The sequence below is a fragment of the Plenodomus lingam genome, assembly GCF_022343315.1.
Source record: "Plenodomus lingam strain CAN1 chromosome Unknown contig_3, whole genome shotgun sequence".
Classification (NCBI taxonomy): domain Eukaryota; kingdom Fungi; phylum Ascomycota; class Dothideomycetes; order Pleosporales; family Leptosphaeriaceae; genus Plenodomus; species Plenodomus lingam.
Genome location: NW_027093944.1, coordinates 2,686,910 through 2,713,432, shown reverse-complemented (window position 1 = coordinate 2,713,432; position 26,523 = coordinate 2,686,910). Strand labels below are relative to the sequence as shown.

The 26,523-nt window shown below is 51.1% G+C and overlaps 9 protein-coding genes across 9 annotated transcripts; 5 read left to right on the top strand and 4 right to left on the bottom strand.

Moving 5' to 3' along the window:
* Positions 1 to 742: 742 nt before the first annotated feature.
* IAQ61_008275 (uncharacterized protein) lies at positions 743 to 1,965 on the top strand (the record flags this gene model as incomplete). Its single annotated transcript, XM_066097931.1, has 6 exons — positions 743 to 763; positions 814 to 872; positions 927 to 972; positions 1,025 to 1,179; positions 1,235 to 1,346; positions 1,400 to 1,965. The coding sequence occupies 6 exons, from the start codon at positions 743 to 745 to the stop codon at positions 1,841 to 1,843; spliced, it is 837 nt and encodes a 278-aa protein (XP_065952428.1). The 3' UTR covers positions 1,844 to 1,965.
* Positions 1,966 to 2,672: 707 nt separating this feature from the next.
* Positions 2,673 to 3,295, bottom strand: IAQ61_008274 (uncharacterized protein; the record flags this gene model as incomplete). Its single annotated transcript, XM_066097930.1, has 2 exons — positions 2,673 to 2,989; positions 3,268 to 3,295. The coding sequence occupies 2 exons, from the start codon at positions 3,293 to 3,295 to the stop codon at positions 2,673 to 2,675; spliced, it is 345 nt and encodes a 114-aa protein (XP_065952427.1).
* Positions 3,296 to 4,305: 1,010 nt separating this feature from the next.
* On the top strand, positions 4,306 to 5,734 carry IAQ61_008273 (uncharacterized protein; the record flags this gene model as incomplete). The annotated part of the gene is made up of 5 exons (XM_003840208.1): positions 4,306 to 4,347; positions 4,588 to 4,609; positions 4,740 to 4,816; positions 4,877 to 5,122; positions 5,171 to 5,734. The coding sequence occupies 5 exons, from the start codon at positions 4,306 to 4,308 to the stop codon at positions 5,732 to 5,734; spliced, it is 951 nt and encodes a 316-aa protein (XP_003840256.1).
* Positions 5,735 to 6,200: 466 nt separating this feature from the next.
* On the bottom strand, positions 6,201 to 6,902 carry IAQ61_008272 (uncharacterized protein; the record flags this gene model as incomplete). Its single annotated transcript, XM_003840209.1, has 1 exon — positions 6,201 to 6,902. The coding sequence occupies one exon, from the start codon at positions 6,900 to 6,902 to the stop codon at positions 6,201 to 6,203; it is 702 nt and encodes a 233-aa protein (XP_003840257.1).
* A 1,560-nt stretch (positions 6,903 to 8,462) lies between these two features.
* IAQ61_008271 (uncharacterized protein) lies at positions 8,463 to 9,443 on the top strand (the record flags this gene model as incomplete). Its single annotated transcript, XM_003840210.1, has 1 exon — positions 8,463 to 9,443. The coding sequence occupies one exon, from the start codon at positions 8,463 to 8,465 to the stop codon at positions 9,441 to 9,443; it is 981 nt and encodes a 326-aa protein (XP_003840258.1).
* Positions 9,444 to 9,468: 25 nt separating this feature from the next.
* On the bottom strand, positions 9,469 to 12,794 carry IAQ61_008270 (uncharacterized protein). Its single transcript, XM_003840211.2, has 4 exons — positions 12,534 to 12,794; positions 11,770 to 12,484; positions 10,115 to 11,717; positions 9,469 to 10,063 (listed from the first exon to the last, which is right to left on the bottom strand). Exons 2-4 carry the CDS (start codon positions 12,411 to 12,413, stop codon positions 10,046 to 10,048), a joined length of 2,265 nt encoding a protein of 754 aa, XP_003840259.2. The 5' UTR covers positions 12,414 to 12,484; positions 12,534 to 12,794; the 3' UTR covers positions 9,469 to 10,045.
* A 278-nt stretch (positions 12,795 to 13,072) lies between these two features.
* On the top strand, positions 13,073 to 16,352 carry IAQ61_008269 (uncharacterized protein). The gene is made up of 2 exons (XM_066097929.1): positions 13,073 to 15,526; positions 15,583 to 16,352. The coding sequence occupies exons 1-2, from the start codon at positions 13,232 to 13,234 to the stop codon at positions 15,748 to 15,750; spliced, it is 2,463 nt and encodes an 820-aa protein (XP_065952426.1). The 5' UTR covers positions 13,073 to 13,231; the 3' UTR covers positions 15,751 to 16,352.
* Positions 16,353 to 17,297: 945 nt separating this feature from the next.
* IAQ61_008268 (uncharacterized protein) lies at positions 17,298 to 19,460 on the top strand. Its single transcript, XM_003840213.2, has 3 exons — positions 17,298 to 17,586; positions 17,639 to 18,706; positions 18,760 to 19,460. Exons 1-3 carry the CDS (start codon positions 17,418 to 17,420, stop codon positions 19,335 to 19,337), a joined length of 1,815 nt encoding a protein of 604 aa, XP_003840261.1. The 5' UTR covers positions 17,298 to 17,417; the 3' UTR covers positions 19,338 to 19,460.
* Positions 19,461 to 21,041: 1,581 nt separating this feature from the next.
* Positions 21,042 to 24,932, bottom strand: IAQ61_008267 (uncharacterized protein). Its single transcript, XM_066097928.1, has 4 exons — positions 24,486 to 24,932; positions 23,967 to 24,110; positions 22,468 to 23,914; positions 21,042 to 22,414 (listed from the first exon to the last, which is right to left on the bottom strand). The coding sequence occupies exons 1-4, from the start codon at positions 24,742 to 24,744 to the stop codon at positions 21,253 to 21,255; spliced, it is 3,012 nt and encodes a 1,003-aa protein (XP_065952425.1). The 5' UTR covers positions 24,745 to 24,932; the 3' UTR covers positions 21,042 to 21,252.
* Between the last annotated feature and the right edge of the window lie 1,591 nt (positions 24,933 to 26,523).

Genomic DNA, 26,523 nt, shown 5'->3' with positions numbered 1-26,523 from the left:
GTTACCTAGTATAATCACGCATGAACTCCTTTCGGACCGCCTCATGGAAGCTAAACAAGTCTCCCGCCCTTCCGCCCACATCCAATGTCCCGCGCCCGGTAGATACCTATTGTAAGACGAATCATTTAAGTAATGCCTTGGCGATCCGTTCATGGATCTTCCTCCGAAATTCTTATCACCGGCATCAGGAGGCTTGGCCTACAACTACACGTTGACGTCGTACCGGTATCGGTAATTGCCGAACCGAGAGAGAAAAAAACCACCTCTACCATGTCGAGATATGCTGCAACCTACCATGGATACGTCTTTCGCGCTTTTGCCATCCGAAGAAACTCTACCGGTACAAACGGTCCGACACGACTACCGGTAATCGCAGGGACAAGCCCCCTTGTAGCGAGTCTTCTAGTGACTATCGGATGCAGATCTATATTCAATACCCTACCTATTATAAACAAATGCCTAGGTAGTATACTGCGAGTAAAGACTTAGAGTTCCCTTCGTACCAATCATTTTCAGCCCATAGAGGGAGCGAACGCTCGATAGAATGAGCATCGCGACACACTCGCACAGGCATATAGGTATCCTTTGTTTACCCTTGAGCCTGTGCGCTCCGAGAATGGCTAATGGACTATATGAACTGACATACGCCATTACTTATTTCACCTTTGCCTTGGGCATCGCCTCATCTATAGTGCGATGCTATTCGCGCGCGTTGGTTGTAAAGTTGTGGGGTTGGGATGACATGGCTTCATGTGCAGTATTAGTGAGTCACTCTACTAGCGAAGTTATGTCGCACTCTGCTCAGTTCTATAGCTGTTCAATATCACACATCAGGTCGTCTTGCAATTCTTGCTAAATCAGGGATGTGGCAAGTACGTATCATAGCCCACGCGCAACGATCGTTACGAAACTAACCTCAGGCGTAGACCTGACAACGTGAACTGCACTTTTCAATCGCTGGATTTGCGTCGCGTTAGTCTATCCTGGGCTCTGTGAGATGGGTGCTTACTGATCACTCTGACAGATTTCCTTCATCGAAGACCTTGTCATCTTTGGAGGCCACTTTCTCGTTAAATTGACGTTCTTGTTGTTCTACATGCGCCTCACCTCCGAACAGATATTTCGTATTTTGACAAACACTGGATTTGTGCTAAATAGCGCAATAATTCTCTTCAACATGTGAGTTATCTGGGCACAGTAGCATGAAATGCTATCTCGAGCTGACAAATAAAAGTCTGCTTACCGTATTACAATGCACACCTTTCGAGAAGATTCTCCATCCGACATTACCTCCTGAGGTCAAGTGTATTAATGCACGCACTGTCACATTTACTCCGCCTGTGCTGGTTAGTAGCGATGGATGTCTGTGTTTGACGCACAAAGTTCTAACGTCGGCTAGAACATTGCCATGGACCTTTATATCCTGTGCATTCCCATCCCCATCGTGTGGAATCTCCAGATGGCGGTTCGGCGCAAGGCTACTATCCTTTTCGTACTTGGCTTCGGTCTGGTGTCTGTTACTGTGGCTGTCCTGCGACTCCCACTATTGCTATCACTCACCTCAATGAAGACCGACACCTCCACAGACATAGCAAGAGTGATTATTGTTGCATCTTTCGAGGTCCAATGCGCTATCGTTGCTGTCAATCTCCCTTCGTTAACTTCGATGTGGACTGCGGTCAGAGAGAAGCAACGCTCTCCGCAAGGCAAGGAACCTTGGGTGCTGCCATCATATCAGCCTGGCCCTTCGAAAAGAAAGGCAAAGGGTAAAATATCGATGGACTCAATCATAGGACTGGAGCTGGGATTGATCATCAGACAATCCCAAGAACACCTCGTATAACAGAGTGAGCGATGAACGGGCTCTCTTCGACGAAGGCTTGCACGCGCACAGTAGCCTAGTCGAATACATAGTGAGTTCTAAATAGTAATTCCATAGGCCATTTGGGCAATGCATGATTGTTTTGCTCTGTTGCGAATGATAGTAGAGCGTGCCGTGTACGAAGTTTGACTCGATAAGCCTGTGATGATACGTACCAGCTCCTAAGCCGAAGATAAAAAGAAATCACCAAGCACCTACACGGCAGCGCCACGCAATTGGTCGGCATCCAGTGCGACATTACGTCTGCAATCCAGGCTATGTTCCATGCGAGAAATTTCCTTTCGCAGCTTATATTGTATGTACATAGAAAACGTGCAAAATGTTCGGTGATTTTTGAGTAACGATGGCTTTTCTCACAAAAATGTTACTACAACGGCCCTCTCCGGTTTGAATGCCAAGTTGCACTGGAGAAACTTGGAGAAATTCGAATATTGACAGACTGGTTGCTCTGCTCGTCCGATATCTCTACTTTCTCCGCTATTAGTGACAGCCCAGAACCCTATATAGCATCATTTACACGCTGCTAGTTGTTGCACAATACCAGAGAGGGTATCGAGAGATCTGAATTTATAAGAGTGTAGGAGAGACACCTCGCAAACAATCTGTCAAGCGCCACTGATGATGAAAATCTGAATTCTTTCTAGCCAATGGCTTTTACTTCGACATGAGCACAATACATCTATGGAGAATTTTTAAATTACTATAATGTGCAGGATCCTATACAATCTTCAGTATCTTATGATTAGAAGAACACATGGATTTGGCCTTGTAAAAACACTTGACTTGACAGTTACCATACGCTGGCAATGTACATCTCATCCGCTTTGGATGAAGTCTTGTCTCCAGCGACTTTCCATTTCCTGCCAAGATCGTGTTCTCCGAACGAAGAATTTTCTTGGAAAAGGATAAAATTTTGGTAGCGCAAGGAAAATTCGCTGGCATTCAAATCTGACACCACTGTTGCCATGATGAAGCTGTATTCGCCAGGAGTTATGGCACAGACAAGCATGGGGGACACTCGGAACATGACCATGGTGTTGGGCGTTTCCACGGTATTAGAAGAAGAATGGCAGTGACAAGTAATGGAAGACCACAAATGGGAGGGGACTATACATGATAGGAGTGTAGAAATATGAAGTATCGAAGTCGTTCCCAATCTTCGAAACGCTTTGCGAGGCAGATTTTACTCATCTGAGGTAGAAGCTTGGGTCGGGATTGATGCATGGTGACGAGGAACAGCAGTAGTGCTGTTGCGAGTCTGGACGCAGTGAATGCATCTAAGTCCCTCTGTCATAGTTTGGAGTGGATTGTGTGGAGTATGACTTGATGATCCAACGAAAGCTGATACAACAGTAGAAGCTACAGTAAAGCGTGAATATGCATACATACCACCGAATCGGACGCTAGCTGCATAATTGGGATGTTTGGGTTGGAGTTTATGATCTTGCGCCATCTGTCATTTCATGGGAGGCCTGCTTGGAGTGACCTTGATTGGTGTAGTGAAATTGCGACCCCTAGCCCAATTGGAGTTGTCACGTGAAGAGATTGATAGGAACGGAGGGAGGAGTGTACGCCAGTCCCCAGAAGGCTAGAGGCGAGCAACATCGACAGCACCAGGACTGGCGAACCATGGGCCGTCCCAATCACGGGAGAGGCGATGGAAAATTCGCAGTCGGGGGAGGAGGCATTGCTGCTGGGTAGGTTACCGTAGGTTTTGTTGGCCTGAACAAGCATTCCTTACCCGAAATTACCCGAGACTCTCCCCCCCCGACCCCCCCCCCCAAAAAAAGCGCTCTGCGGACCCTTTTTGGATTGCAGTCGGATAGGAGGACAGGGAGGGCTTTGCACCCGCTCAGGCTAAAGAAGGCATCTGGGCACTTGCGCAGGCCCACGATGTTCCATGGTGTTGAATAGATCCATGTGGGTATCTCTCTGAGCGCGAAGGCTGCCCAATGTGTGGTAGAGTAGCCAGCCAGTCCAGTGCGTGTGCTGTTTGGGCCAAAAAAAAATTATTTAATCCATTGTGTGGGTGTGGGTGGCTGCTACAGCAACCCCTCACGGGCTGCCGCCCTGCCTGGGTGGAAGGGAAAACGATAGATGAAGCATTAATCGTGTCGCGGCAGGCTACCAAAACAACGTCCCTGTTCACGGTGCCTCCGTTAGACGAGTTGGAGACAACTTGTTGAACCGCAGAAGAGAGAGAGAGAGAGAGAGACATGGAATCAATTTGCACATCCACGTCTCCGACGCTTCATGGAGGCATCCGGGACCGAGGGCAACAAGACTAGCACGTGACGGGACTAGTGCGCTTTGACCAAGAAATCAGATTTTGTCGTCGCGGCTTCCCGTACAAATACCTTTCCTCCTCCATCACCCTCCTCTATCAATCTCCACTCAGACCTTGCTCGAACAACACCGCCATCATGTCGGCCCCGCAGCAGGACAAGTCAGCTTTCGGAATGCCAGTTCGTACACCCTCTCCTTTGTATCCGTCGGCCCGCTTCAGACGAGCCGCAACGACTGAGGAGACAGCTTTCAAGACGCAGTAAGCCCAATTGTGCATCCATCGCCCCATCCCTCCAGCGGGGTGATGGTGCACTGAGACGCAACTGCTCTTGTTCAAGTCATGCGCTCGTGGCCCTAGTTGCCGAGCAATCGGTCTTTGCACTATCATGGCCGCCAACATGTGCTAACCATGAAAACAGGGTTTCCTGGTGGACTTCTTGAGTATGTCTTACCACTCCAGTCAATGGATTCCCATCCTCTTTCCATTGCCATTGACGGGCATTGGACAGCGATGCAAAAGTCATCGGCGACAGTTCAGTGTCAGACGCAATTACTGACCGCTTCTCCACAGTGGGTGGTGTCTCCGCCGCCGTCTCGAAGACCGCAGCCGCTCCCATCGAGCGCGTCAAGCTTCTCATCCAGAACCAGGTATGGTCCACCGACCTCGACCCCCCGTCGTCCTCTCGAACCAGCCCTAACACACTGTAGGATGAGATGCTGAAGTCCGGTCGTCTCGACCGCAAGTACGACGGTATCGTCGAGTGCTTCAGCCGCACCGCAAAGAACGAGGGCGTCCTCTCCCTATGGCGTGGTAACACTGCCAACGTCATTCGTTACTTCCCTACCCAGGCGCTCAACTTCGCGTTCCGTGACACCTACAAGTCCATGTTCGCCTTCAAGAAGGAGCGTGATGGTTACGCCAAGTGGATGGCCGGTAACTTGGCCTCCGGTGGTGTAAGTGGAAGCCCTCAGGCCATGGATACTCTATACTAACAAGTACAGGCTGCCGGTGCCACTTCCCTACTCTTTGTCTACTCCCTCGACTATGCCCGTACTCGTCTCGCCAACGATGCCAAGTCTGCCAAGAAGGGTGGTGAGCGCCAGTTCAACGGTCTCGTTGACGTCTACAAGAAGACCCTCGCCTCCGACGGTATTGCCGGTCTCTACCGCGGTTTCATGCCCTCCGTTGGTGGTATCGTTGTTTACCGTGGTCTGTACTTCGGTATGTACGACTCGATCAAGCCTGTCCTGCTCACCGGTGCCCTCGAGGGTAACTTCTTGGCCTCTTTCGCTCTCGGTTGGGCTGTCACCACTGGTGCCGGTATTGCCTCCTACCCTCTTGACACTATCCGTCGTCGGATGATGATGACCTCTGGTGAGGCCGTCAAGTACAAGGGTACCATGGATGCTGCTCGCCAGATTGTCGCTGCTGAGGGTGTCAAGTCTCTCTTCAAGGGTGCTGGTGCCAACATTCTTCGTGGTGTTGCCGGTGCCGGTGTCTTGTCCATCTATGACCAGGCCCAGCTCATCTTGTTCGGCAAGAAGTTCAAGGGCGGATCTGGTTAAGCGCCTTTCTTCCAATGTCGATACCCCAATTCGAGCCCTCGTGGCGGAAGCAGCTAATGGCGAGGTGAGAGGAGATGAGGTGCGTGCGGCGTATTGAGTTTGTTCTTGGTGTCGCGAAGCACGCGCTGGTGGTAAAACACCTTGTACTTTACATGGCCGACAACTGGTTTTTCCCTACAGCACACTGTATCACGAAAGTCGTTCGGCTTGCATTGCTTTGTCAGTTTGCCTCTTTCATGGCTGTGTTCCTCTTTTCATCGCTCGGTGCCTTGGGGAAAATGCGGTCAATAGAAAGTCTTGGGTTTTTCTGTATTCATGTGCCATGCCTTGTGTGATGTTGCGTGATGTCTGAGATTCATTGCTATGTTAATCTACTGGCAACAAATGATCGGCGCCATGTCACTTGTGCAGGCGATGTAGAGCCGTACTGCCCCCTCAATGCACTAGGATAAACCTCGGTGAAATTCTACTTTCCCTTCACAGCCCTCCAAACAGCCTCCTCTCCACTCTTCAAAGCCTCCCCCGCCTTGCTTAACATGCCCCACGCCGTGGCACCGACACCCTCGTGGTCCCCTGGTCCCCCAACTCCCCCAGCCTGGCCGGCAATGCCTCCGCCCGCCGTGTACGGCGCGTTGTCGGGTGCCTGAACATAACCGGGTGGATGTTCGAGACTTGCCCTCTCCCCAGCAGTTGTATCTGCCACACCTCGTCCTGCAACGGCCTGTTGGAATGGCGAGGCAACGGGTCCGTAGTTCAGGAAAGTTGGACCGGACTTTGGGGGCGTTGTGCCTGTCGCCGTTGTTGTCGAGCGGCCTGCAAGTGCGCTATCGGTAGGAGGAGGGTGTGCCAACTGTGGTGGCGGAGGGCCACTCACTCTTGTCTCTGTTGTTGTGATTACCGTAGCAGTCGGCGTGGGACCTGGCTGCGGCTGTGCAGGCGTGTAGACGCCACTGTATGTTGAACCTGTTGGTGCTGCGGGACGGGCGCCTGGCTGGGGTAAAGGAGGATTTGCGGACGATGCAGTGATTGTGGCGGGGACAGAGGCGGGTGTTGTACGGGTTGGGGGCGCGTTGTGGGCTGGGTTTGACGAAGAAGCAGTTGAGGGTGTGACGGCGTCTGCTTTGGAAGCCGTGATGGGCGCGTCTTTATGGATGGGAATGGGTGGCATTCTGCAAGATTGAGATGTGCGACGAGGCTAGATCACAGGAGGGGGGAGATTATAACAATAGGGGTAGGCAGTTGTGATGTCGAGAGTGCTGGTGACTGCAGAAGAATGCAGATTTGGGCGTGACGGGACCGTGTTCTTGTGCTGGACAGACGCAAGACAAAAAGTGTTACTGTACTGACTACCGATGTAGTTGCGGTAGTCAGTTACCGCTTTCGGCGATGTGATGTCATGTCTCCAGGTGAAACTCCCATCAATTCTCACTGTACCAGGTACTGCATCTTTGCAACTGCACCACAACATCTGCCTCGACATATCTATAACATGAATAACTGTGTCTCAACCTCTAGATGGGCTGCCAGCTATAGCAATTCCTAGTTTACCAGCCCGCGGGTCGACACAGCCTTAAGAACTAAGCTGACGACTTGTATCACTAATAAGCAGGATAATGATACATCAAAGCAGAATCCATCAACTCCACTAAGTTGCCTGTCTTGTTGTCATACGAACTTATCCTATACAATTGGCACTAATCGCGTTTGCTGCTCAAGTGGTCGATCGCTGTGGCGAAGCCAGCCATGACGCAAACAAATGCTTCACCTCTACCGTTCTGGTCACCTGACGCTTCCTATACCCCTCTATAATTGGATATTCTTGGGAAATCACCCTGTGTCTTCACACTCAAGGGTTCGAATGTCTGTAAGCGAGCGCGAATGTCTGGGGTGTGTATGACTGCATATGTACCTACACCTAGTCTGAGCCAGGATAACCAGAAGTGGAAGGTAAGTAGTAAGTGAACTTGGCATGTAATGGTTTGGTCTACACTGGCGGCTACACCTATACATATGTCATAAACAATACACAACCACATAAGCTAAGAATTAAGAGCATTTCTACTAAGATTCTAATGATCGAGTCAGTAATTCATGTATTCTGGCTGAAGTTTGCTGGCAGTTAACCTGGCATGTCTCAACCGTAACACTGCAGGGAGGGATCCTGTGAATGTCACTCTTAGTCCGTTCGACAGCTTGTCTAGATGCCGATGCTTCATGTTCGCCAAGAAGGATCACTACTCCCTCAATTTCGATGCCCCGTTTCGAGGTCACCGTAGTGTTTCAAAACATATCCCCTGTCGGTTTTCCACGCAACTGGTGGAACTGGCCCCAAATTAGGCCTAGGCGTTTCAAACATATTCCTTCCGCATCGGAATCAATCCATACATGAACACATGGGATATGGGCCCAGAAGGAATGCCGCACCAAATAGGATGGCGGTACCAAATTCGTCTCCACTTTTGGACGGGACGCTGCCACGGGATGGCGTGTGAAACGCCATGTTCGGTGCACGATTGTACTGCCAGGTACCGACCGAGCCGTTGGAATCTGGAATCAAGATGGACAGCCAGTCGCAACATATATAAGAAGCTGAGTACGTTCATGGAGACTGTTCGGCAGCCTAGCTCTTCGATTCTTCTATTGACCATAATTCTGGTCCTTCCCTTCAACTTCCACCCTCCCTTTTACGAGAACCTTGACGCTTCCAATTCAACACAATCACATCATCATGAAGTTCTCAGTTGTGTCTCTCGGCCTCATGGCGGTCTCAGCTCTGGCAGCTCCTATGCCCTCCCAGATTATCTCTAAGCGTGCCTGTCTCACCAAACGTGCTGCATCTTTGGAAGATGTTGCTACAGTTGGATTCGCTACTCAGGGTGACGGCACTAGCGGTGGAAAGGGCGGTAAGACTGTCGAGGTTGCATCGCTGAGCGAATTGACTGCGGCTGTCAAGGGTGATGATGCTGCCATTGTCCTCATCACTGGCCCTATACAGGGAAATGCTGAGCAGGTCCGCATCGGGTCGAACAAGTCGGTTATTGGCAAGGATTCTTCAGCCGTCCTCACCAATGTTCAGCTTCGTGTCAAGGACGTCAAAAATGTCATCATCCGTAATCTTGTCATCACCAAAGTCGTCGGTGCCGATGCTATAGGAATTCAGAAGTCCTCAAACGTCTGGGTCGACCACGTCGATCTCTCCTCAGACAAGGACCATGACAAGGACTACTACGATGGCCTCATCGACATAACTCATGCTGCAGACTTCATCACCATCTCCGACAGCTTCATGCATGACCACTACAAGAGCTCTCTTGTTGGGCATTCTGACAACAACGCCGCCGAGGACAAGGGCCACTTGACTGTCACCTACGCCAAGAACCACTGGAAGAATATCAACTCACGCGGCCCGTCCTTCCGATTCGGCACCGGTCATATCTTCAACAACTACTACGAGAATGTCTTGGATGGCATTAACACCCGCCAGGGCGCTCAGGTCCTTGTCGAGAACAACGTCTTCATCGGCTCGAAGAAGGCGCTGTTCAGCACTGACGAAGGCTTTGCAGTTGCCAATGGCAACATTTTTGGAGACAGCCAAAACACTGCGCCAAAGGGAACTCTCACCAAGGCTCCCTACGAAGTCACATTGCTACCTGCGGACGCTGTCAAAGAAGCTGTTGTTGGATCTGCTGGTGCAACGCTCAAGTTTTAAGACACCATTGATACTTGATTTTGTAGGGAGATGGTGTATCTATTATACTTTTGAAAAGAACATAACTGTAACAAGTGCAAGCACTTATTCTAGTTTTTCTTATTAGACTAGCTAAGATATTATTAGCTCTAATACGGCTCTAACTCTAGTCTAAGGCCCCTCTACCTCTAGGTATAAAAGGAGCCTTATACTTACAGATAGATAGACAAGTTCTTCTTATCCTTTTATATAAGACCTATAGGTGTAGGAATCTTATCCCTTTTCTATATAGACGCGCACTCCTATATACCTTTAAGTTATATTAGATCCCTTTTAGATGCTCCTACCTACCTGCGTCGTTACAGACCGCATACCCGTGTGGACTGTTTACCTGTAAGGTACGTTAATAGAAAAATAGAAACGCGTACAAAATGCAATACATTAATCACTCTCATGGCTATGCATCTTATAAGCTGTATGCAGCATCTAGGTTCTTATTAGCGTGTTTATTGCCACTGTAAGTTCCTAAAGAAAGAAAACCTCGAATCAAATCAACTCGTCCCGTCCGCCCACGAAGCTTGCCAGCGTATAGTAGTAATTTCGTGAGAAAAGTATCGTGGGTATTACCAGTAGTAGTGCGCCTACCAAGCCCAGTCAGTACCTGATCACTAGATAAGGTCGGAATAGCGTACTTGAAGATTCCCCTGGGTGTTTGACGGCTGAACAGCGTTCGAATTGCCTCGTTCACGTGCGCGCGTGCGTGCGTGCCGACCACTGCCATCTAGCTGACCACGACCAGTTCCCCCACGGGATCTGTGCGAGGCCATGTATTGGTTTCCATTGTGCTGTGAAGCCGTAGCTCCGCGGCCTCTTGAGGTATTACCGCGGCCTACGTCTCGACCACGGACCATATTGGGAGCAGCTCGCGAGATGTTATGCGTTGGGCCTGAGCTAGGTACGTTACTCGGCATTAGTGGAATAGGCCCGCCACCATCACCTTCAACTTCGAGCTGATTCCAGCCGTCTTCCTCACTCTTGATCCTCTCGTGCGCTTCTTCTACGGCGATTACAAGCCTTGCTGCAGCCACTTTATTGCGGTATTCATCAAGCGAAGAAGAACCTCGAAGAGTAGCCTCGCGGACGCAAATCGCAAGCATGGCTTGAACGGTAAAGACGGCATCGTTACCGGCATTGTGAGCGTAAAAGCCATCCAGATCGAACGAGTCCAGGATCTTGGTCAACCGGGTCGGCTGAGACTCACGGCGCCAAACTTGATACATGACGGCTGTATCGAGCGCCTCGATGATGTTATCTACTTTAGTCGCATCGTATCCCAACTTCTGCAAGTACTGAATGTCACCGGAGGTGTCGTGGCCGAGGAAGATGAGATTACGTTTCTCTTCGACATCAAATTTTGAAGGTATCAAGGTGTATGCGCTTCCAGCACCATTAGAAGAATGTGCGCCGAATGGTGTAGAGAAGCAGTCGGCAATGTGTTGCGCAGCTTCCTTGAGAGGTATAAAAGTGGATTCTCCAAATTTGAACTTGTCCGGGTATCCGCTAACAAAGGAGCCATTGACCAGGTGACGATGTTCGTTGATACGAAAATGGCGAGCACGTATCCTCTTGCTCCACTGCTTACCATCGACGCCAGGTTCGATGCCGGCCAAGTCGCGAGTGTCGAGTGTAGCGATGCCAACTTCCGTAATTTTGTGATGAGCATGCTCGTATGACTCGACATCAACGCAGACAAAGACCACTGACTGATCAAACACAAAGGGAACTGGTTTGGCTACATTCACAACCAGATGTTCGCTGGAGGAATTTTTTTCGGCTTCACGGTTTGCTCGCAGCCCCAAGTATCGTTGTGCACGCTTGAAGTGGTCCGTCATGGCCTTTTGCTTCCCTAGCCGGTCTTGCTGCTTCTTCGCCTTTGATATCTTATTCTTGGCCTTTTGCACTTCGTACAAGTCATCCATGAGCTGCCTGAAAAGCTCGTGGGTGGATGGCTCAAGCGGCGGATGGGAAGATTCACCCTCAGCACGATGACTGTGGCTGGGGATGTTGTCAACCATGTTGTCGTATTCTCCACGTGATTGTGAGCGTCCGAGATATCGAGGAAGACAACGTGGATGGTCTGGAAAGTGAGCAACGAGGCCCTCCTCACGTTGCTGATCGGTGATTCTGAGAGCGAGTTTCAGGTGGCAGTTGATCTCACTGAGTAAGGTGTGCACTTGGCTCTCGCGAACAAGGACGACGGGCTTGGCGCCAGGTTCGATGTCCCAGACGTAGTAGCTGCGGTAAAGTGAGACAATGTACAGGACTTTGGCGGATTACCTGGACTTACAGTTCCCATTCACGTTCCCAGAATTTGCCTTGGTCGAAGAAGGCCGAGGCAATTCCCTGTGAGGTATCTCGACTGCAAAACTTGTAAGGATACTTAGCCAATGCCTGGATGGGCGTGAAGTGATATCGAGGAGAGACTAGATCACCTCGGTGTAGGTGGGTAGTCGATATTTTGGTAGGCTGCGGTAGTGAGGCCGGTGGCATGGAGGTCGAGTTTGGATTGTAGGAGCTTTGGGCGTCTTGTAGCCAGACGAAGCGGCGGTCAGGCTTGTCGTCAGAGATGGTGGGTTTGACGGCTGGCTTGGCTGAGCAGTCAGCCTCATCTGTAGCAACAACCCGTTTGCTAGAGTCCGGAAGCCATGGAGCTTGTGATTGCTCAGGTTCCAGCGCCAGACCGCCATGCTCATCGCTAGCAGGTCCTGGGACCAAGGGAGCAGATTTTTTGGGCAGGGCATGGACATCTTCCTGTACCAGCTTTCTCAGACGCTCAAGACGCGTTGACAAGGCCATAATATGTGATGGTCGTGAAGAACAAAAGGATGGAGAGGGAGCAAGGGGCAGAAGAGTGGACGAACTTGGTCTAGCGATCGCAAACAAAAGAGGCAGCGGCAAAGGAGACAAACGGCAGGTGAGGGGGCCCCTCATATCTAATCTTGATCTGAGAGAAGTGTATGTATGTATGTCAAGGTGAAGCGAGAGTGCATTATGTCCGAGAGCTTGCGGGTGAGATATGTGGACCCCGTACGATGCATGGGCCAGACGTACCTCAGATATCTAAATAATTACGTGAACATGAATTAGACAAACCCTGCGCCTGAAAATCAAGGCTGTGAATGCAGAGTGTGTGTCATCAATCAGGTCGGTGCGAGGTGATGACTTTGCTGAACAGAGGACGATGATCAGTGGCAATCTGCAAGCCAATATAGCTATGGCAGATGAAGCCAGTGGGCTTAGGGCATGTAGGTGTGGATGATTATGAAAAAGTACGCATGTGTTGATGGATAGCTGGCGGTTGGTGGTTGTGGCGGATGCGTGGCAGATGTGTGGCGGGTGTTGCTGACAAGATCGACTTGGGGGCCCAAAAGCAGGACTAGCGTCGTTGCGCCACGACATATACTAGTGATCTCCGGCTAGTTTGAGGATCACGTTACTTGTCTTGTGCGATGAAAATAGCCAGGATGTAGCAGTGGCAGATCACATGATACTCAAACTCTCCGAGCGCATGAGTACCGCTATGTATTGATACTACGTGCCTGGCCCAGACGACCAAACGACTCCCCCCCTTCTTCCGCCCTACCATCCACCCTCCCCACCCTCCCCACCACCATCGCCGTCTACGCCCTATCGCATCTCTTGCTCTCGAAGCCGCCCTGATTCTCCTCTCCCACTCCATCGACGCGTGGCTGGAGAGTCTGACGCGCGCATCCGCCGCCTCTCACCACTCTGCCTCCCCGCGATGCGCCATGTCTGACGCCGACGATGCGCCTGAGACGACCGTTGCTGCGCCCAATCCAGACGCCCAGACGACGGTCAACGACTTCCTCGACTACACAGAGTTCTTCCCCTCGGACCTGCAGCGCTCCCTGACGCTAATCACCGACCTCGACTCGACTTCGCGCGACGCCGTGCAAAGGGTCCATGAGCTCACAGCGCTGTATGGCAAGCTGCCCTCGCTCCCCGAGCATGAGCGCCCCGATCCGGTGGTCCTGCGCAGACAGATTGCCCAGCACCTGAAAAAGGCTATAGATCAGCGCGAATACGCCTACACAGAGGCCTCTCGTCTGTACGAGGTCACGGTGCGCCACTGCCAGCGCTCGACGGTGATCAAGAAGAAGCTCCAGGCCCAGCCAGAGCCTCCATCGCGTGATCCCACGCCGCCGCCCGTGTCGCCCACCGCCCACCGACAGCTGAACCGCAGCTACGAACGACCCCCGCACCTGCGCCTGACCTTCGACCCTGGTCGCCATGGCACCAACACGTCGCGGCCGCGCGAACGCCATAAGAAGTCTGCCGTGCCGGTTCCGCGTGCGCGCTTCAGGAGACACAGCGCCTCTTCCGGCTCCGATTCGGACAACATCCATGTGGTGCCACCGCCTAAAAAGCGCAGGGACAGAGAGAGAGATCGCCAGCACAAGTCGACCCGGCCGCGGCCTCCTGGTGTACTGGGCACCAATGTACACAGCTCCATCGCAGGCATCTCCACCAGTAACGCACTTGCCCAGCTCGCACCGCCACCACCCGATGCCCTTCCCGGTAGCAAATGGGCTCCTTGGGGAAAGCTCACGGAATATGAAATGGCTGTACTTAGGAAACAGATGAAGAAGAACGCAGTATGGACCCCCAGCATGACCATGGTCACCCGCGAACTTGAACGGAAGCACCGCACCCAAGCCGACTACGACAACGAAAAGGCGCGGTGTGAAGCTGCAGGGGTGGAAATACTCGACGAAGAGCCTGAGACTTTGCAGCAAATCATGACTGCCTCTGGTCTTGGCCAATTGGCACCGCATGGTCCTGCCGCAGAGAGCCCACCAGCGCCTAGTGAGCCGATGGAGGATGAGCCAAGGGAGGAAATTGGTACTGTCAGCATCCGCCTCAAGCCAGTAGAGGCCAAAGAAGGTAGGATGTTAGATCGTCTTTCGCAGCGTCAGCAAGCGATGCGTGATGCGCAAGAGCTTGTCGACGCGACCGAGAAAATCAAAGAAGCTGCAAATGGCCTGAAAGAGCTGACCTTTGGCCCTCATGCTGTAGCTACTTCCTCTCAAAAAAAGCGCACAGCTCCTCGGTCTGGCACCAAACGAAAACGCGATGCTTCTCAGCCACCTGCTGATGAAGATGCTGAGCTCACAAGAGAAAACTCGGTTGCGACGCAGGATAGTACAGCGCGGCCACCAGAACCTAAGCGTGTCAAGTCTCAGCTACATAGCTCTGTGCCCGATTCCATCACGTCTCCTGCCCCTATCCCATCTGCTGTCTCTACTCCGAGAGGAAGTCACGCATCCGTTGCGCCCTCGCCCGTAGCCCACACACACATTCCCTTACCAGAACTGGCCAAGGCCTCCATACCCACAAGTGTTCAGGTACCCCTTGCGCCAGCCGGGCCAAGCACCCCAAAGGTCAACAAGGCTGCTCCGAGACAGTCTAGTAGGCAGCCAACCCCTGGTGCAGAATTTCCAACAGCGGGTGAAAGCTCTACGATCTCGGCGGCATCAGCCTCGGTGATTGCTCCGGCACCCGCAGCCACAGCAGCGTCTTCTAGACCACGACGCGAGTCTGTTGCACCCAAAGTTCTTAGCCCGTCAGAGATTGTAGCACTTCCAATGAAAACATCCAAGGCCTCTACTCCAGGACCTGAGGGGGTACCCGAGGCTCCTACCCCAGCCCTTCGTCCTCGTTCTGCCCGTGGTCATGTTCCCACACCCAAAGCTCAGAGCGAGGAGCCAAAACCAATGGAACTCAGCCGCGTGACGCGTGAGACACGCCGTCACAGTATCTTCAGTCAGTCTGCCATTGCTGAAAATCCGCAGGGAACGCGCACTAGTTCACGCAGGAAACCGCCCCCGAAAGGCGAGGTCACTGCTGCTGAACACGGACAAAAGACTGTGACGAACGTCAAGCGCGCTCAAGGTAGCAAGAATAAGAAGAAAAGAAAGACCGAAGAGGAGACGGAACAGGTTGACGACATTGATCCCGATGAGCCGAAGTATTGCATCTGCGACGATGTTAGTTATGGTGCCATGATATCGTGCGATAACAACGTAAGCTGCTGCCCATTCTTACCTTCCAAAATGCATTGAATGCTGACAGTCTGCAGTGCGACAAGGAATGGTTCCATCTCCCTTGTATGAACATGACTGAAGAAGATATACCCTCACGCCGCGCGAAATGGTACTGCCCTGATTGCCGCGCCGCACTCCACACGGATGCATATGGCAACCCTCTAGTCCCGCCTCCACTGCCCGGAAGAAGAGGTAATAGGTAGGCTTTCCCCTACATCCCGTCGACTATATCATGCTGAGTTCCAAGGGGATGGAGTACTTAGGTTCCTTAGGTCTGCGTAAGCCAGTGGCCCGACAACAGTGATGGGAAACAGGAATAGTATGCGCGAGCCTCGTGTATAGACGAAGTGGGGGGCTTACTCTGTCGATGGTCTTTGATTGCCATTGCGACTTGGAAGGAATCTGATAAGGGAACATTACGGGATTATGATATGTGTTGGAGTCTGGAGTTTCGCAGTGCGCTCTACGGACGACTGCACAAATTGCATTTTTCGTTTTACATCATTTATATACACCAACTAACCGTGAACCTGCACAGTGGCGAGTGACGCTCTAGCAAGGTATGAATGAGCATACTTTGCACATGCTACAGTTACCATCGGAAAGTTTTACCCGGTAGCTAAAACACACCAAAAACCTCTACTATTCTATAGTTATAGAGCCACCCCTATGTATTATAATAGCTTAAGAATAGGTCTAGAAAGGGAATAAGTATAGACAATAAAGTTTACATTATAGAATATAAATAATAGTTATTTAGAGGTATAGGGCGCTAGTAAAGTTTTTAAGAACTAGTTTCTCTTAATTTTTACTTCATTTATATATAAACAGCATAGAATTTATCTTTTTTTTACACTAAAATCTTTCTACGCTGCGCCTACTAACGTACTAACTAATATTAACCTCACTAGAAATTCTAGTTAATAGAAGTATACTCTATATAATTATATATAAAACAAGTTTTAATTTAGAGTATATCTAATAGAACCTAATAGAGTAATAGCTATTTAAAAAAATGGCTATTTTAGTGTAGATTTGTAAGAGAAACCCTTCGCGGGTAAAACTTTCCGACTAGTACTGTACTGCATACTCGAAAATGACAACACCATCGTGGATATGCACAATAACCTTGCTGAGAAGATGTTTTCACGCAGAAATCTGGAACCATTGAATAGGATCAAATGAATATTGCAGTCGGACTGCATAGGATTGCGAGAGAGTGTGACAAGCAATACCGGTACTCAACCAGAACATGGACTTTCCGGCAACTATGGCACCTTCCCATTGGGTCAGGGTCGATTCAAGGCTATGTGCACGTAGTCTTCTCCCATGTAGTCTTTTTATTAACGGGTTCGCGGGTAACACATTCAATCATATACAATGCGAACCTTGTTATGATCGAGCACCGCTGAGGGTAAATACTGGAAATCGTGTGATGATCAAGGCGTTGTTGTCCCTTCACCAACATCAGTCGCATCTCCGGCTGGCTCCCGTTCATCCTCCCACCAAACTATTCGCTGGCATCTTGACCGGAATTGAGCACATCTTATGCCAATGGCCCCATCGTCTGCCCTGTTTGGGTAACAACACTGTTGCCTGACGCGCGATCCTGGCCCATGAGTGGACAGCGACAATTATGTGTCTGGCCCGTCGGCTGATGCCGAGTCTGCAGCAATCGTCAGCTCCCTCAATGACTCTGACCTTTGCGCGAATGCGCAGTAGGGCTGAATACTTATAATGGCGGTCCAGACAACCACGGACCATTGCACTGTGCATCTCTTCAGTCTCACGACTTATTCTTCTTCATTGTGTGCTTCGTTTCTAGTTCACCTGCAAAAACACCAGCGCTTCTGTTTGACTACTCTGCGTAATGGATGCCATGACCATTGGCCAATATTCGCATGCCGAATTGCCCAGGCTAAGCACCTCAAGAGTTTTATGTAGACGAGACTCGCTCTCATCGTCAAAGACTCGGGATTCTGGATACAATAGCGATCTCGAAGCTCTTTCGCCGCTCGATCTACCTGGGTTTGGACAGGGTAGAACTTCACCGGCTCAGGCTAAAGACAGGGCTCACTGACGAATTCTTAGACCGGTTCTGTGAAACTAATCCGCCAATACCTCACGTCGTTATCAATTACTTGTCGTCGACGATAAAGAGGTCCATCAATGTTGAGGGTTCGAAGCAAATGCATAGTGCGTCCATAACAAGCAATCCTGCTTCATTGTGCACCACAATATGCCAGAGGCGACCTGCTTTCCTTTCCAATCTCTTCGAGAGCGAATCCATGCAGGCATGTTTGCCTCAACCTGAGTCTGATGGCAACGTCACGGTCCACGACCAAGGTATCGAGAAGTGGGTCAGAGAGAATCTGCCTTCACGGGACCGACCCAAAGAGCGGGTATCCTCAATCGCATCGCTTTCATCGACGAGCAGCTGTGAGATTTATACGAGCACAGATATTAGTGATGATGAGCAGGAGCATAGTTCCATTCCTATGCAGCTCTTCAGACCTCGGGCTACCGCGAAGATCATCCACTTGATCCTCCGTAAGGTGGAGGCCAAATTGTGTCAAGCTGCTTACAGGCATTGCACGAATAGAACCACATCAGTCCAACGAGTTGCACCTGGCTTGGTTTCTCAGCAGAGTAGCCACAAAGCATCACAGAGCTCCGAGCATAAGCGCAAGTATCATCCTGAAGGTAGCCTGCCACCTGATGATGATGATGATGATGATCAACCACACAAACGCCGCGGTATTTCTGCTAGGATTATGAGCAATTGTTCGGAAATGGGTGTCAAATTTGCGTGCCCCTTCTACAAGCACGCTCCCGATCAGTATCGTAACAGGCGAACGTGCCCTGGACCTGGATGGCCAACCGTTCATAGGATGAAGGAACATTTGTACAGATCACATGCTCAGCCTATTTTCTGCCCGATATGCTACTCGACTTTCAAGTCGGACAAGGAACAGTTAAACCATGTGCGCTTACAACAATGCCAAAGATCAGCGCCGCAACAGATGGATGGTATCGACAGAGAGACTGTGTGGACTCTGCGGAAGCGCACGACTGCTTTTCGATTAGAAGAGGACAAGTGGCGGGATGTGTATCATGTACTGTTTCCGGATGTGGTCGATGGTGACATACCATCACCTTGTGAGTAACTTGTAGGAGTAGGTGTGCTTGATCGATATGCTAACGGGCATTAGTCTACGACTGTGACTCTCCCAGCGAGTCATCACGGCGATTTCGTCGAAATTTGCTTCGAAGAGTGCAAGCTGAGCTTTTTGCTGAAGCTGAGCAAATGCCAGGTCCAGTGGAGCAGCGGCTCCTGCAGCGGGTAGCACAGATCATTCGCAATTGTGAAGAAGATCTTCTAAGAGTTGATACTTTTGCTGCCGACGTGCAAATTCCTGAACGACGTGGAAGCATTGGCTCCACTTTAAGTATGTTATCGACAACGTCATCCTCGGGGCATGCGACTCCAGCACATACGCAACCAGTCCATTGTCCACCACCATTGTTTACTCACCAACTGCCGACACTGGGATATAGGCCAAATCCGGATAACTTTACTGTTAATCAGCCTACCGATGTATCGTGTAGCCCAGCGGAACAGTGTACTCAGCCACCCGTTGTATTCACGCCTGTAACATGGGATGACTCGACATATGATACCTTTGGTCTAGGAATTGATTGGGATGACATCTTTACTCCAGGATTGGAAGCACTTCACACTGGCACTATGGAGCCCTTTGCTGGGATTCCAACGCCAGTGTATACTTAGTTTTGATGAGAAAATATGCAGGGCATGCAATAACCTCATCTGATATCCTCGATCTTGATGCGATTTGCAAAATGCTATCAGTCCCCAAATTGGTATAGAGAAGGTCAAGAACTTTGCAAATCCATGTTCGTATATATTTGACTTGACAATGTGACGACGTGGCATGCAGTCCTTGTGAGTGATGACTAGTCAAGTATTCTTCCTCCCACTCTGTCTGACTGACAGATCGGCTAAGGTAGCCTGATTTGTAATCTCATAATGATAGATGGAGGGTGCATGATGTGAAATTGGGGAGGTTGGTAGCGTGGGGGGGAGGGCGATCGTCAGAACGACGTGTTTGATTGCGCGGTGCATTGTAGACCGGCAGTACCCTACGCCAGCAGTCAACCATATTTCCGGTCGGTCTCATTCACCCACGAAATATGCTAGCCAGCATGAACTGTTTTCCAAAACCCTGTAGCAACAAACGATGCACTAGTAGGTAGGTACTATGTATATACGATTGGCCAATCACCTACACTGAAGCAATTGTCAATAGTGCCCAGTCAACGCATTGTCGCATGAAGAAGAAAAAACTTTGAATTACGGTGTTCTTCGCCGCCAATCTCGGCGAACTGTCCCTCTTCCCTGTCGCGCCAATCCAATGAGAAAGCCAGATTGGATTGAAGGTATCGCACCCGCAAATACCATGCAGAGATAACTCCTGCTCAGCCCTTGCCAATGTCTGTTTGTCCAGGCAACGTGTCCGTTTCGCCCTTTCGTGAATGAATTCAGGCCAGACGTTGCGAGAGAGAAAGAGAGAGATCTCCAAGTCTCCCCAATTCGGGTACTGCGGTTCGGAAACCAACGAGTATCACGACTCCAAGCCACGGGATTTGCTAGTTGAATTGTGCTATACGTTTATTCCCGTGGACGGTTAACAAGACAAGATGGCAAGAAAACGATGATGGATGCATACATGCACCCTTTGATCATCGTCAAGCATGTAGTAGACCAAACATGGGCATCCCTTCTTATGGTGGATGGATGTAGCAAAATCAAGCCTCTATCCTCATGCCTCTATCCTCAAAACCCCATCGGCCATCACAATGTATCCGCTTACCTACCGATGCTAATGATGTAGTCACGCCGCCATCGCGCCCAAAAGCACAGGAACGGCGACATGGCAAGCTCCAACTTGTCCTCATCTGTGATTGGCCAATTGGTTGATGGGCATGCATACATTATGCATGTGCATATGCAAATGCAGCAGCTCCCTGAGCTCTCCAAGCTACCCCGCTTTCCAGCCCTGTAGCATCTTAGTTGTCTCCATGCTTTTGTCTGATGCCTAGGTCATCACTGTGTGCTTTCAACCGACTCCCAGCTCCAGCTCCTCTACTCCCATCTGATCGGTAAGGTCTGAACAGAACAAAGACACGTTTTGTGACTGCAATAAACGTTGTATGGAAAGAAACCTTAGGTGCAGCGGGGGCAAGCATGCGGCGCAACCCGCGCAAACCCATCGACCGCGAATCTGGCCGAAGAGCCGAGAGAAACAAACTCGGATACACACGGCTGCTCTTGTAGCAGCGATAAGACTACGTACATCTCGAATGCGTGAAAAGGATCAGGTGTAGACAGCAGACATTGCCGTGCCAAACACGAAAAGAGAAAGCGAATCATGTGCAAGATAGACAAACCTAGCATTTGCATCATCTTTTGCTGCCCTCCCAGTTGATCGTTTAGACGCAAATCATGCACAGATGGGATAGAGGGACGGTTGTTGATTAAGGTGACGAAATTTAATGCTTCTGGTATACATCAAGACTGGCAAAAGACAGCGATGGAAAATTAACCTTGCGTACAAGGTGGGTTCATCAGACCCTACGGATATCCAACAACTACACATTTACTTCTCATCTAATCCATGCAACATTTACTCATCATCCTCCTCCTCAACAGCACGCGGAGCAAGGACATAACGCGTGGTTCCGTTCTTGTCCGTTCCGTGCTCGAGAGACAACTTACTGAGAGCAGCAATCATGTTCTCAATCGCAGGATTCTTGCGGCTACGGTCCTTGCGGCCGAGCGTATCCAGCCATGCGATGCGGTTGAGCAGGTAGTAGACAATAGCAATGATGATGGTGACACCAATAGAGTAAGCCCAGATAACAACAACGGTAACAATGTCGACCCAGCCATTGTCACGGAACTTGGTGTTGTTCGTAGGGGGGTTGGTCTGGTATGGCTCGCCAGACATCCATCCAAACACAGTGAAGATGGTGGCAAGAGCGTCGACACCGAGAATGGCGATGATGAGCTGAAACGAGGGGAATGTCTTTCCACCACGGGTCACGAAGATGAGCCAATTTTCGGTCAGGGCTACCTCGAGGAAGAGGATGGGCTGAATGGCACCAAAGTTCTGGATGATACCACCGTTGGGGAGGAAGAGAGCGCCACGGATGACCCATGTGCCGAGAGCGAGGAGAAGACCGAGGACGACGGAAATCAGCCAGATCTTGGGCAACTGCCATTCGACGGGGCGGGGTTCAGAGTGAGCATTGTCATACGCGACGGCAACAGTGGCCAAATCTGCGAAGAGGGCAAGGAAGACAATGAGCTCGGCACGGATGGTCTCGTTGAGGATGATCATCGAGGTGACGAGGTAGACTTCCAAGTGCAAGCAGAGCGCGATACGGTACTGAATGTATGCCTTCATGCGCTGGAAAATCTGGCGAGCAGTCTTGATGGCCAAGACAATCGTGGACAGACCGGGGGCGAGGAAGACGATATCGGCGGCAGCCTGAGCAGCCTCGGTGGATCCTTCGACAGCAATACCGCAGTCAGACTTCTTCAGGGAAGGAGCGTCATTGACACCGTCACCAGTCATGGCGGTCAAGTGACCACGCTGTTGCAACATCTCGACGACCTGGTACTTGTGTTCGGGGAAGACTTCGGCGAAACCGTCTGCGCGCTCGACGAGATCGTGCTGGGTAGTACCCGTGAGACCACCGTGAATGAGCTTAGAGGAGTTGTAGACCTTGGTACCGAGAGCAAGCATCTTGCATGTCTCCTTAGCAATGGCGATGGCGTCACCACTATGCGCATGTCAGCTATCTGAAGAGAAGATAAATGAGTCATGAAAACTTACGTCAACATCTTGACAGGCACACCGAGCTGCTGAGCCTCAACGATGGTCTGGGCGGTGTCCTCGCGAGGAGGGTCGAACATGGACAAGAGACCGAGAAGGATCCAGTCACCATCATTCTTCTGGTACGCGACACCGAGGGAACGGAAACCACGACGAGCGAACTCGGCGGCCTTCTCCTTGTAGAGGGTAGCGGTGATCTCGTCGCAGTTGGCAAGGTTGACAATAGCCTTGGGGGCACCCTTAGCACAGACGTACTTGTCACCACCCATATGGCAGACAGCAGTAATGCGCTTGGAGACGGGGTCAAAGGGTGTGAACTTCTCAGTCTTCCAGCCCATGTTGAGGATCTCACGCGCCTTGGGATAACGACGGATGGTGAGGATGGTGACCTTGTCAATTGGGTCAAGCGACTTGAGATTGTGCGAAGAAGCGAGAGCAGCAACAGCCATCATCCAGTTGACATCCTGGCCCTCAGCGACGTAGGGCTCACGGAGAGACAGCTGGTTAGCGGTAAGAGTTCCGGTCTTGTCAGAGCAGAGCACGTCAACACCAGCGAGGGACTCGATGGCAGTGAGCTTCTGAACAATGGCCTTTTGCTCAGCGAGGTAAGCAGCACCGACAGCGAGAGTTGTGGTGGTGACAACAGGCAGACCGACAGGGACACCGACAATGAACATGATCAAGGCGTAGTGGAGCAGGGTGACGGACTTGTCAGTTCCTTCACGAGCCTTGGAGATGGGAATGTTGCGGAAGAAACCACCGATCCAGGCGAGCAAGATGAAGAACATGACCAAGACAAGGAGCGCCGTGCCGATGGAGTTCATGATAGCCTTGAAGTGACCCTGATCCTGAGCACCCTGCACAAGAGAGGCAGTACGTCCAACGAAGGAGTGCTTGGCAGTGGTGATGACGATACCGTAGGCCTTGCCACGCTTGCAACCAGTGGTGTAGTAAGCGACTTCTCCCATGTACTTATCGACAGCGAGGGATTCACCAGTGATGGACGATTGATCGCAGGCAACAAGAGGGTGGCCCTGAGTGATGGGGTTCTCCTCGTCGAACTTCTCCTCGTCAATCTCGTCATCCTTTTCGTCCTCTGGGTCGCCGTCGTGGAACTTGTCCTCGGCCTTGAGTTTCATGTACAACTCGAAGTCTTCGGGGTGATCGTAGCCGCAGATAAGACGGACATCACCGGGGACAGTTTGACCCTCCTCTACGACGACAATGTCACCAGGAACCAGCTCTCGAGCAAGAATGGTCTGCTGCTGGTTGTCACGAACGACAGTTGCCTTCATGGCAATGTCACCCTTGAGCGAAGCGACAACATCAGCAGCCTGCTTCTCCTGGTACCAACCGACAATAGCGTTGAGCAACAAGATACCGCAAATAACACCAAAATCGATCCAATCCTGGAGACCGGCAGCGAGAAGGGCAGCGAGCTCCATGACTGCATTGCGTTAGCTCGTGCGCAGCGTTGCGTCTTGTGTCGGGATGCTTACCATATAGAATAGGACCAGTGAAGTAACCGATGAACTGCTTGAGAAGATTGGTCTTCTCAGACGAAATCTCGTTGAAGCCATAGCGCTTGCGACGGGACTCAACCTCAGTGGTGGTGAGACCAGTACGGAGCTCGGTGTTGAGGACTGGATGCTGTGTCAGCTATGTTGCGCGTCATGTTGATGGTTGTTTTTTTGTGATCGTGTCAAGGAAAAAATAGCAAAAGGCGAGGGCAACAGGCTGCCAATAGCGCAAGCTGCCGTGCTGCTCCCCGGGTAGCTTGGTGGAGCTGGCAGCGTTGGTGCGTGGTTTGGCTCCACCGCTGCTGTCGCTTGCAAGCTGGGGGAGCTTGAGCGCGGACCACCTCCTCAAGTAGCCATGAAAAACGCGCGCCAGATGAGCAGCCGGACCAAGGGCAGCTGGCGGTGCGTGGGCAAAGCGCATTGCGACAGTCGCCATCGCAGGCGCAAGCCATTGTTGATTCGAAATGGGATGGAATTGAACGAAGGAAAGAGACTTACACTCGTCAGGAACAGCGCCGGGGTCGGCGGCAGGAACAGCAGCCGTCGCAGAACCAGACTTCCAGAACTGCCACCAGGCCTTCTTCTTGATCGTCTTCTCTGCGTGCGGGTTCGTCCTCGCGTCGCGGTAGAAAAGGATGTACTTTTGCAGGGCAGTGTACTCGTCCATGCCCTCGAACTCGGTCATGGAGACGATTGATTTTTGCCGCTCAGCGGCAGAGCTGGCACGCGGCCGCTCGACATCGTCGTTGGGCGCCATCGCGATTAAAGAATGCTGTGGAGGGGAAGAGAGTCGGTTCGTATTACTATGTCGAGAAACTCATGCACAGAGAAGGCTCCCAGAGACCAGTTGGGGAGGGGGGTGGAGGGAAGGGGGGAGAGAGGGTGGCAGTGGTGGGGTCAGCAAGCTCACAAAAAGTAACTGCGAGCAAGACCTTCTCTGTGAAAAGGTTCTTGGGGGGGAGGCGCGACGGTGCTGATTATAAGTAGCGTGGAAGCGTGGAAGCGTGGAGGCTGGCGCGCGCGCTTGACCAGGGAAAAATCTGAAAATCGCGCAAAGCAGCCAAAAGCTCAGACGCAGCTTCCGGGAACACGATGGATCATGGTAGCAAGTGGCCAGCAAGCAACTAGTCCAAAACCTTGAGACTTAGAGCCGAGTGCTCCCCGGGCCACCATAACAAAACAGCTTTGCTGCCATGCCGACCCGTGCGCGCCTGCCTCGTTGCTGCTCGTCACGGGTCGCTCTCGCCCTTGCCATTCGCCGCGTCATTTCGTCGGCAGGAGCTAGCTACTGTAGTATGTACTACTAGGAATGTTTGTACATGTGGTAAGTAAAGCATGTACTATCGAGAGTAGATATATATATATATATATATAGGTGTGTGTCTTTGTACTGTATATACATGTGTGTGTCTTTGTACTGTATATACATGTGTGTGTCTTTGTACTGTATATACATGTGTGTGTCTTTGTACTGTATATACATGTGTGTGTCTTTGTACTGTATATACATGTGTGTGTGTGTGTAATGTATACACAAGCAGTGCCAACTTACTACCTACACCGCCAGCAAATCTGGCCGGCGCTTTTCCCTCACCTTTCTTCCTTTACTATACATTGCCAGCCATGTCGCGCTTTAGGGTGTATGTGAAACCTTCTCACACATACACGACGATATCATGGTCATAATACTCAGTACACACAATACCTACACAGTATGTACATATGGTACCATACATACATGCATGGGACCACAATCTAGCCTCGACCATCAATCACATCACACTGAGCACTTACCCATGCCTACTCTTACCCAGCCTGTATGTACGCAGTATGTAGTATCTAGGTACAGTACCCACGACTCTTGCCAAGCTAGATTCCCATCGCAACTGCCCCAGAACAGTAACCTACCCCAGTGCCTCCTTCCCTCCCTCCCTGCCCCTCTCCCCCCGTGATCCCGTCCAACCTTGAGGCACAATGAAACACCAAATTTGCCCAGCCAAAGCAGAGGCCAGACCAGGTCTATGGTTGGAGCCACTCACTCTCCTGTGCCATCTACAGTACTTTTAACTACATACATCACCTCTCCATCACACCTGTGTCCTTCTTCAGTCTAGCGCAACACCCAGCGGCAGAAGGAAATAAGCTGTGGGATAGCGCGACAGCTCGTCTGTCTGTCTGCGAGCAGCTTTGCAATCGCGATAGGGATTCCACCTGATGACGTCCCCCTCCCTTGTCGAGGACAACGGGAGACTGAGCGCTCTCTCTCTCTCTCTCTCTCTCTCTCCACCTCAATCGTGACATGAATCTTTGCCATGGGACGCCTCAGTCATCGCTCTGGCCACGCTCAAGCCTTCTCTTTACTATATGGGAAAAAGCTTCGCCCCTTGGCTCCAGCGCAATCGCCAGTCGGATGAGGCATTTCCCCCTCGCACGAGAGAGCCGCTGACTCTATGCAGCTTGTGAACGGCCTGCACAATTTTTCTAGCGGCCTTCCGGGGGACCCACGAAACATGGCCCTGTTGATACAACGGTGAAC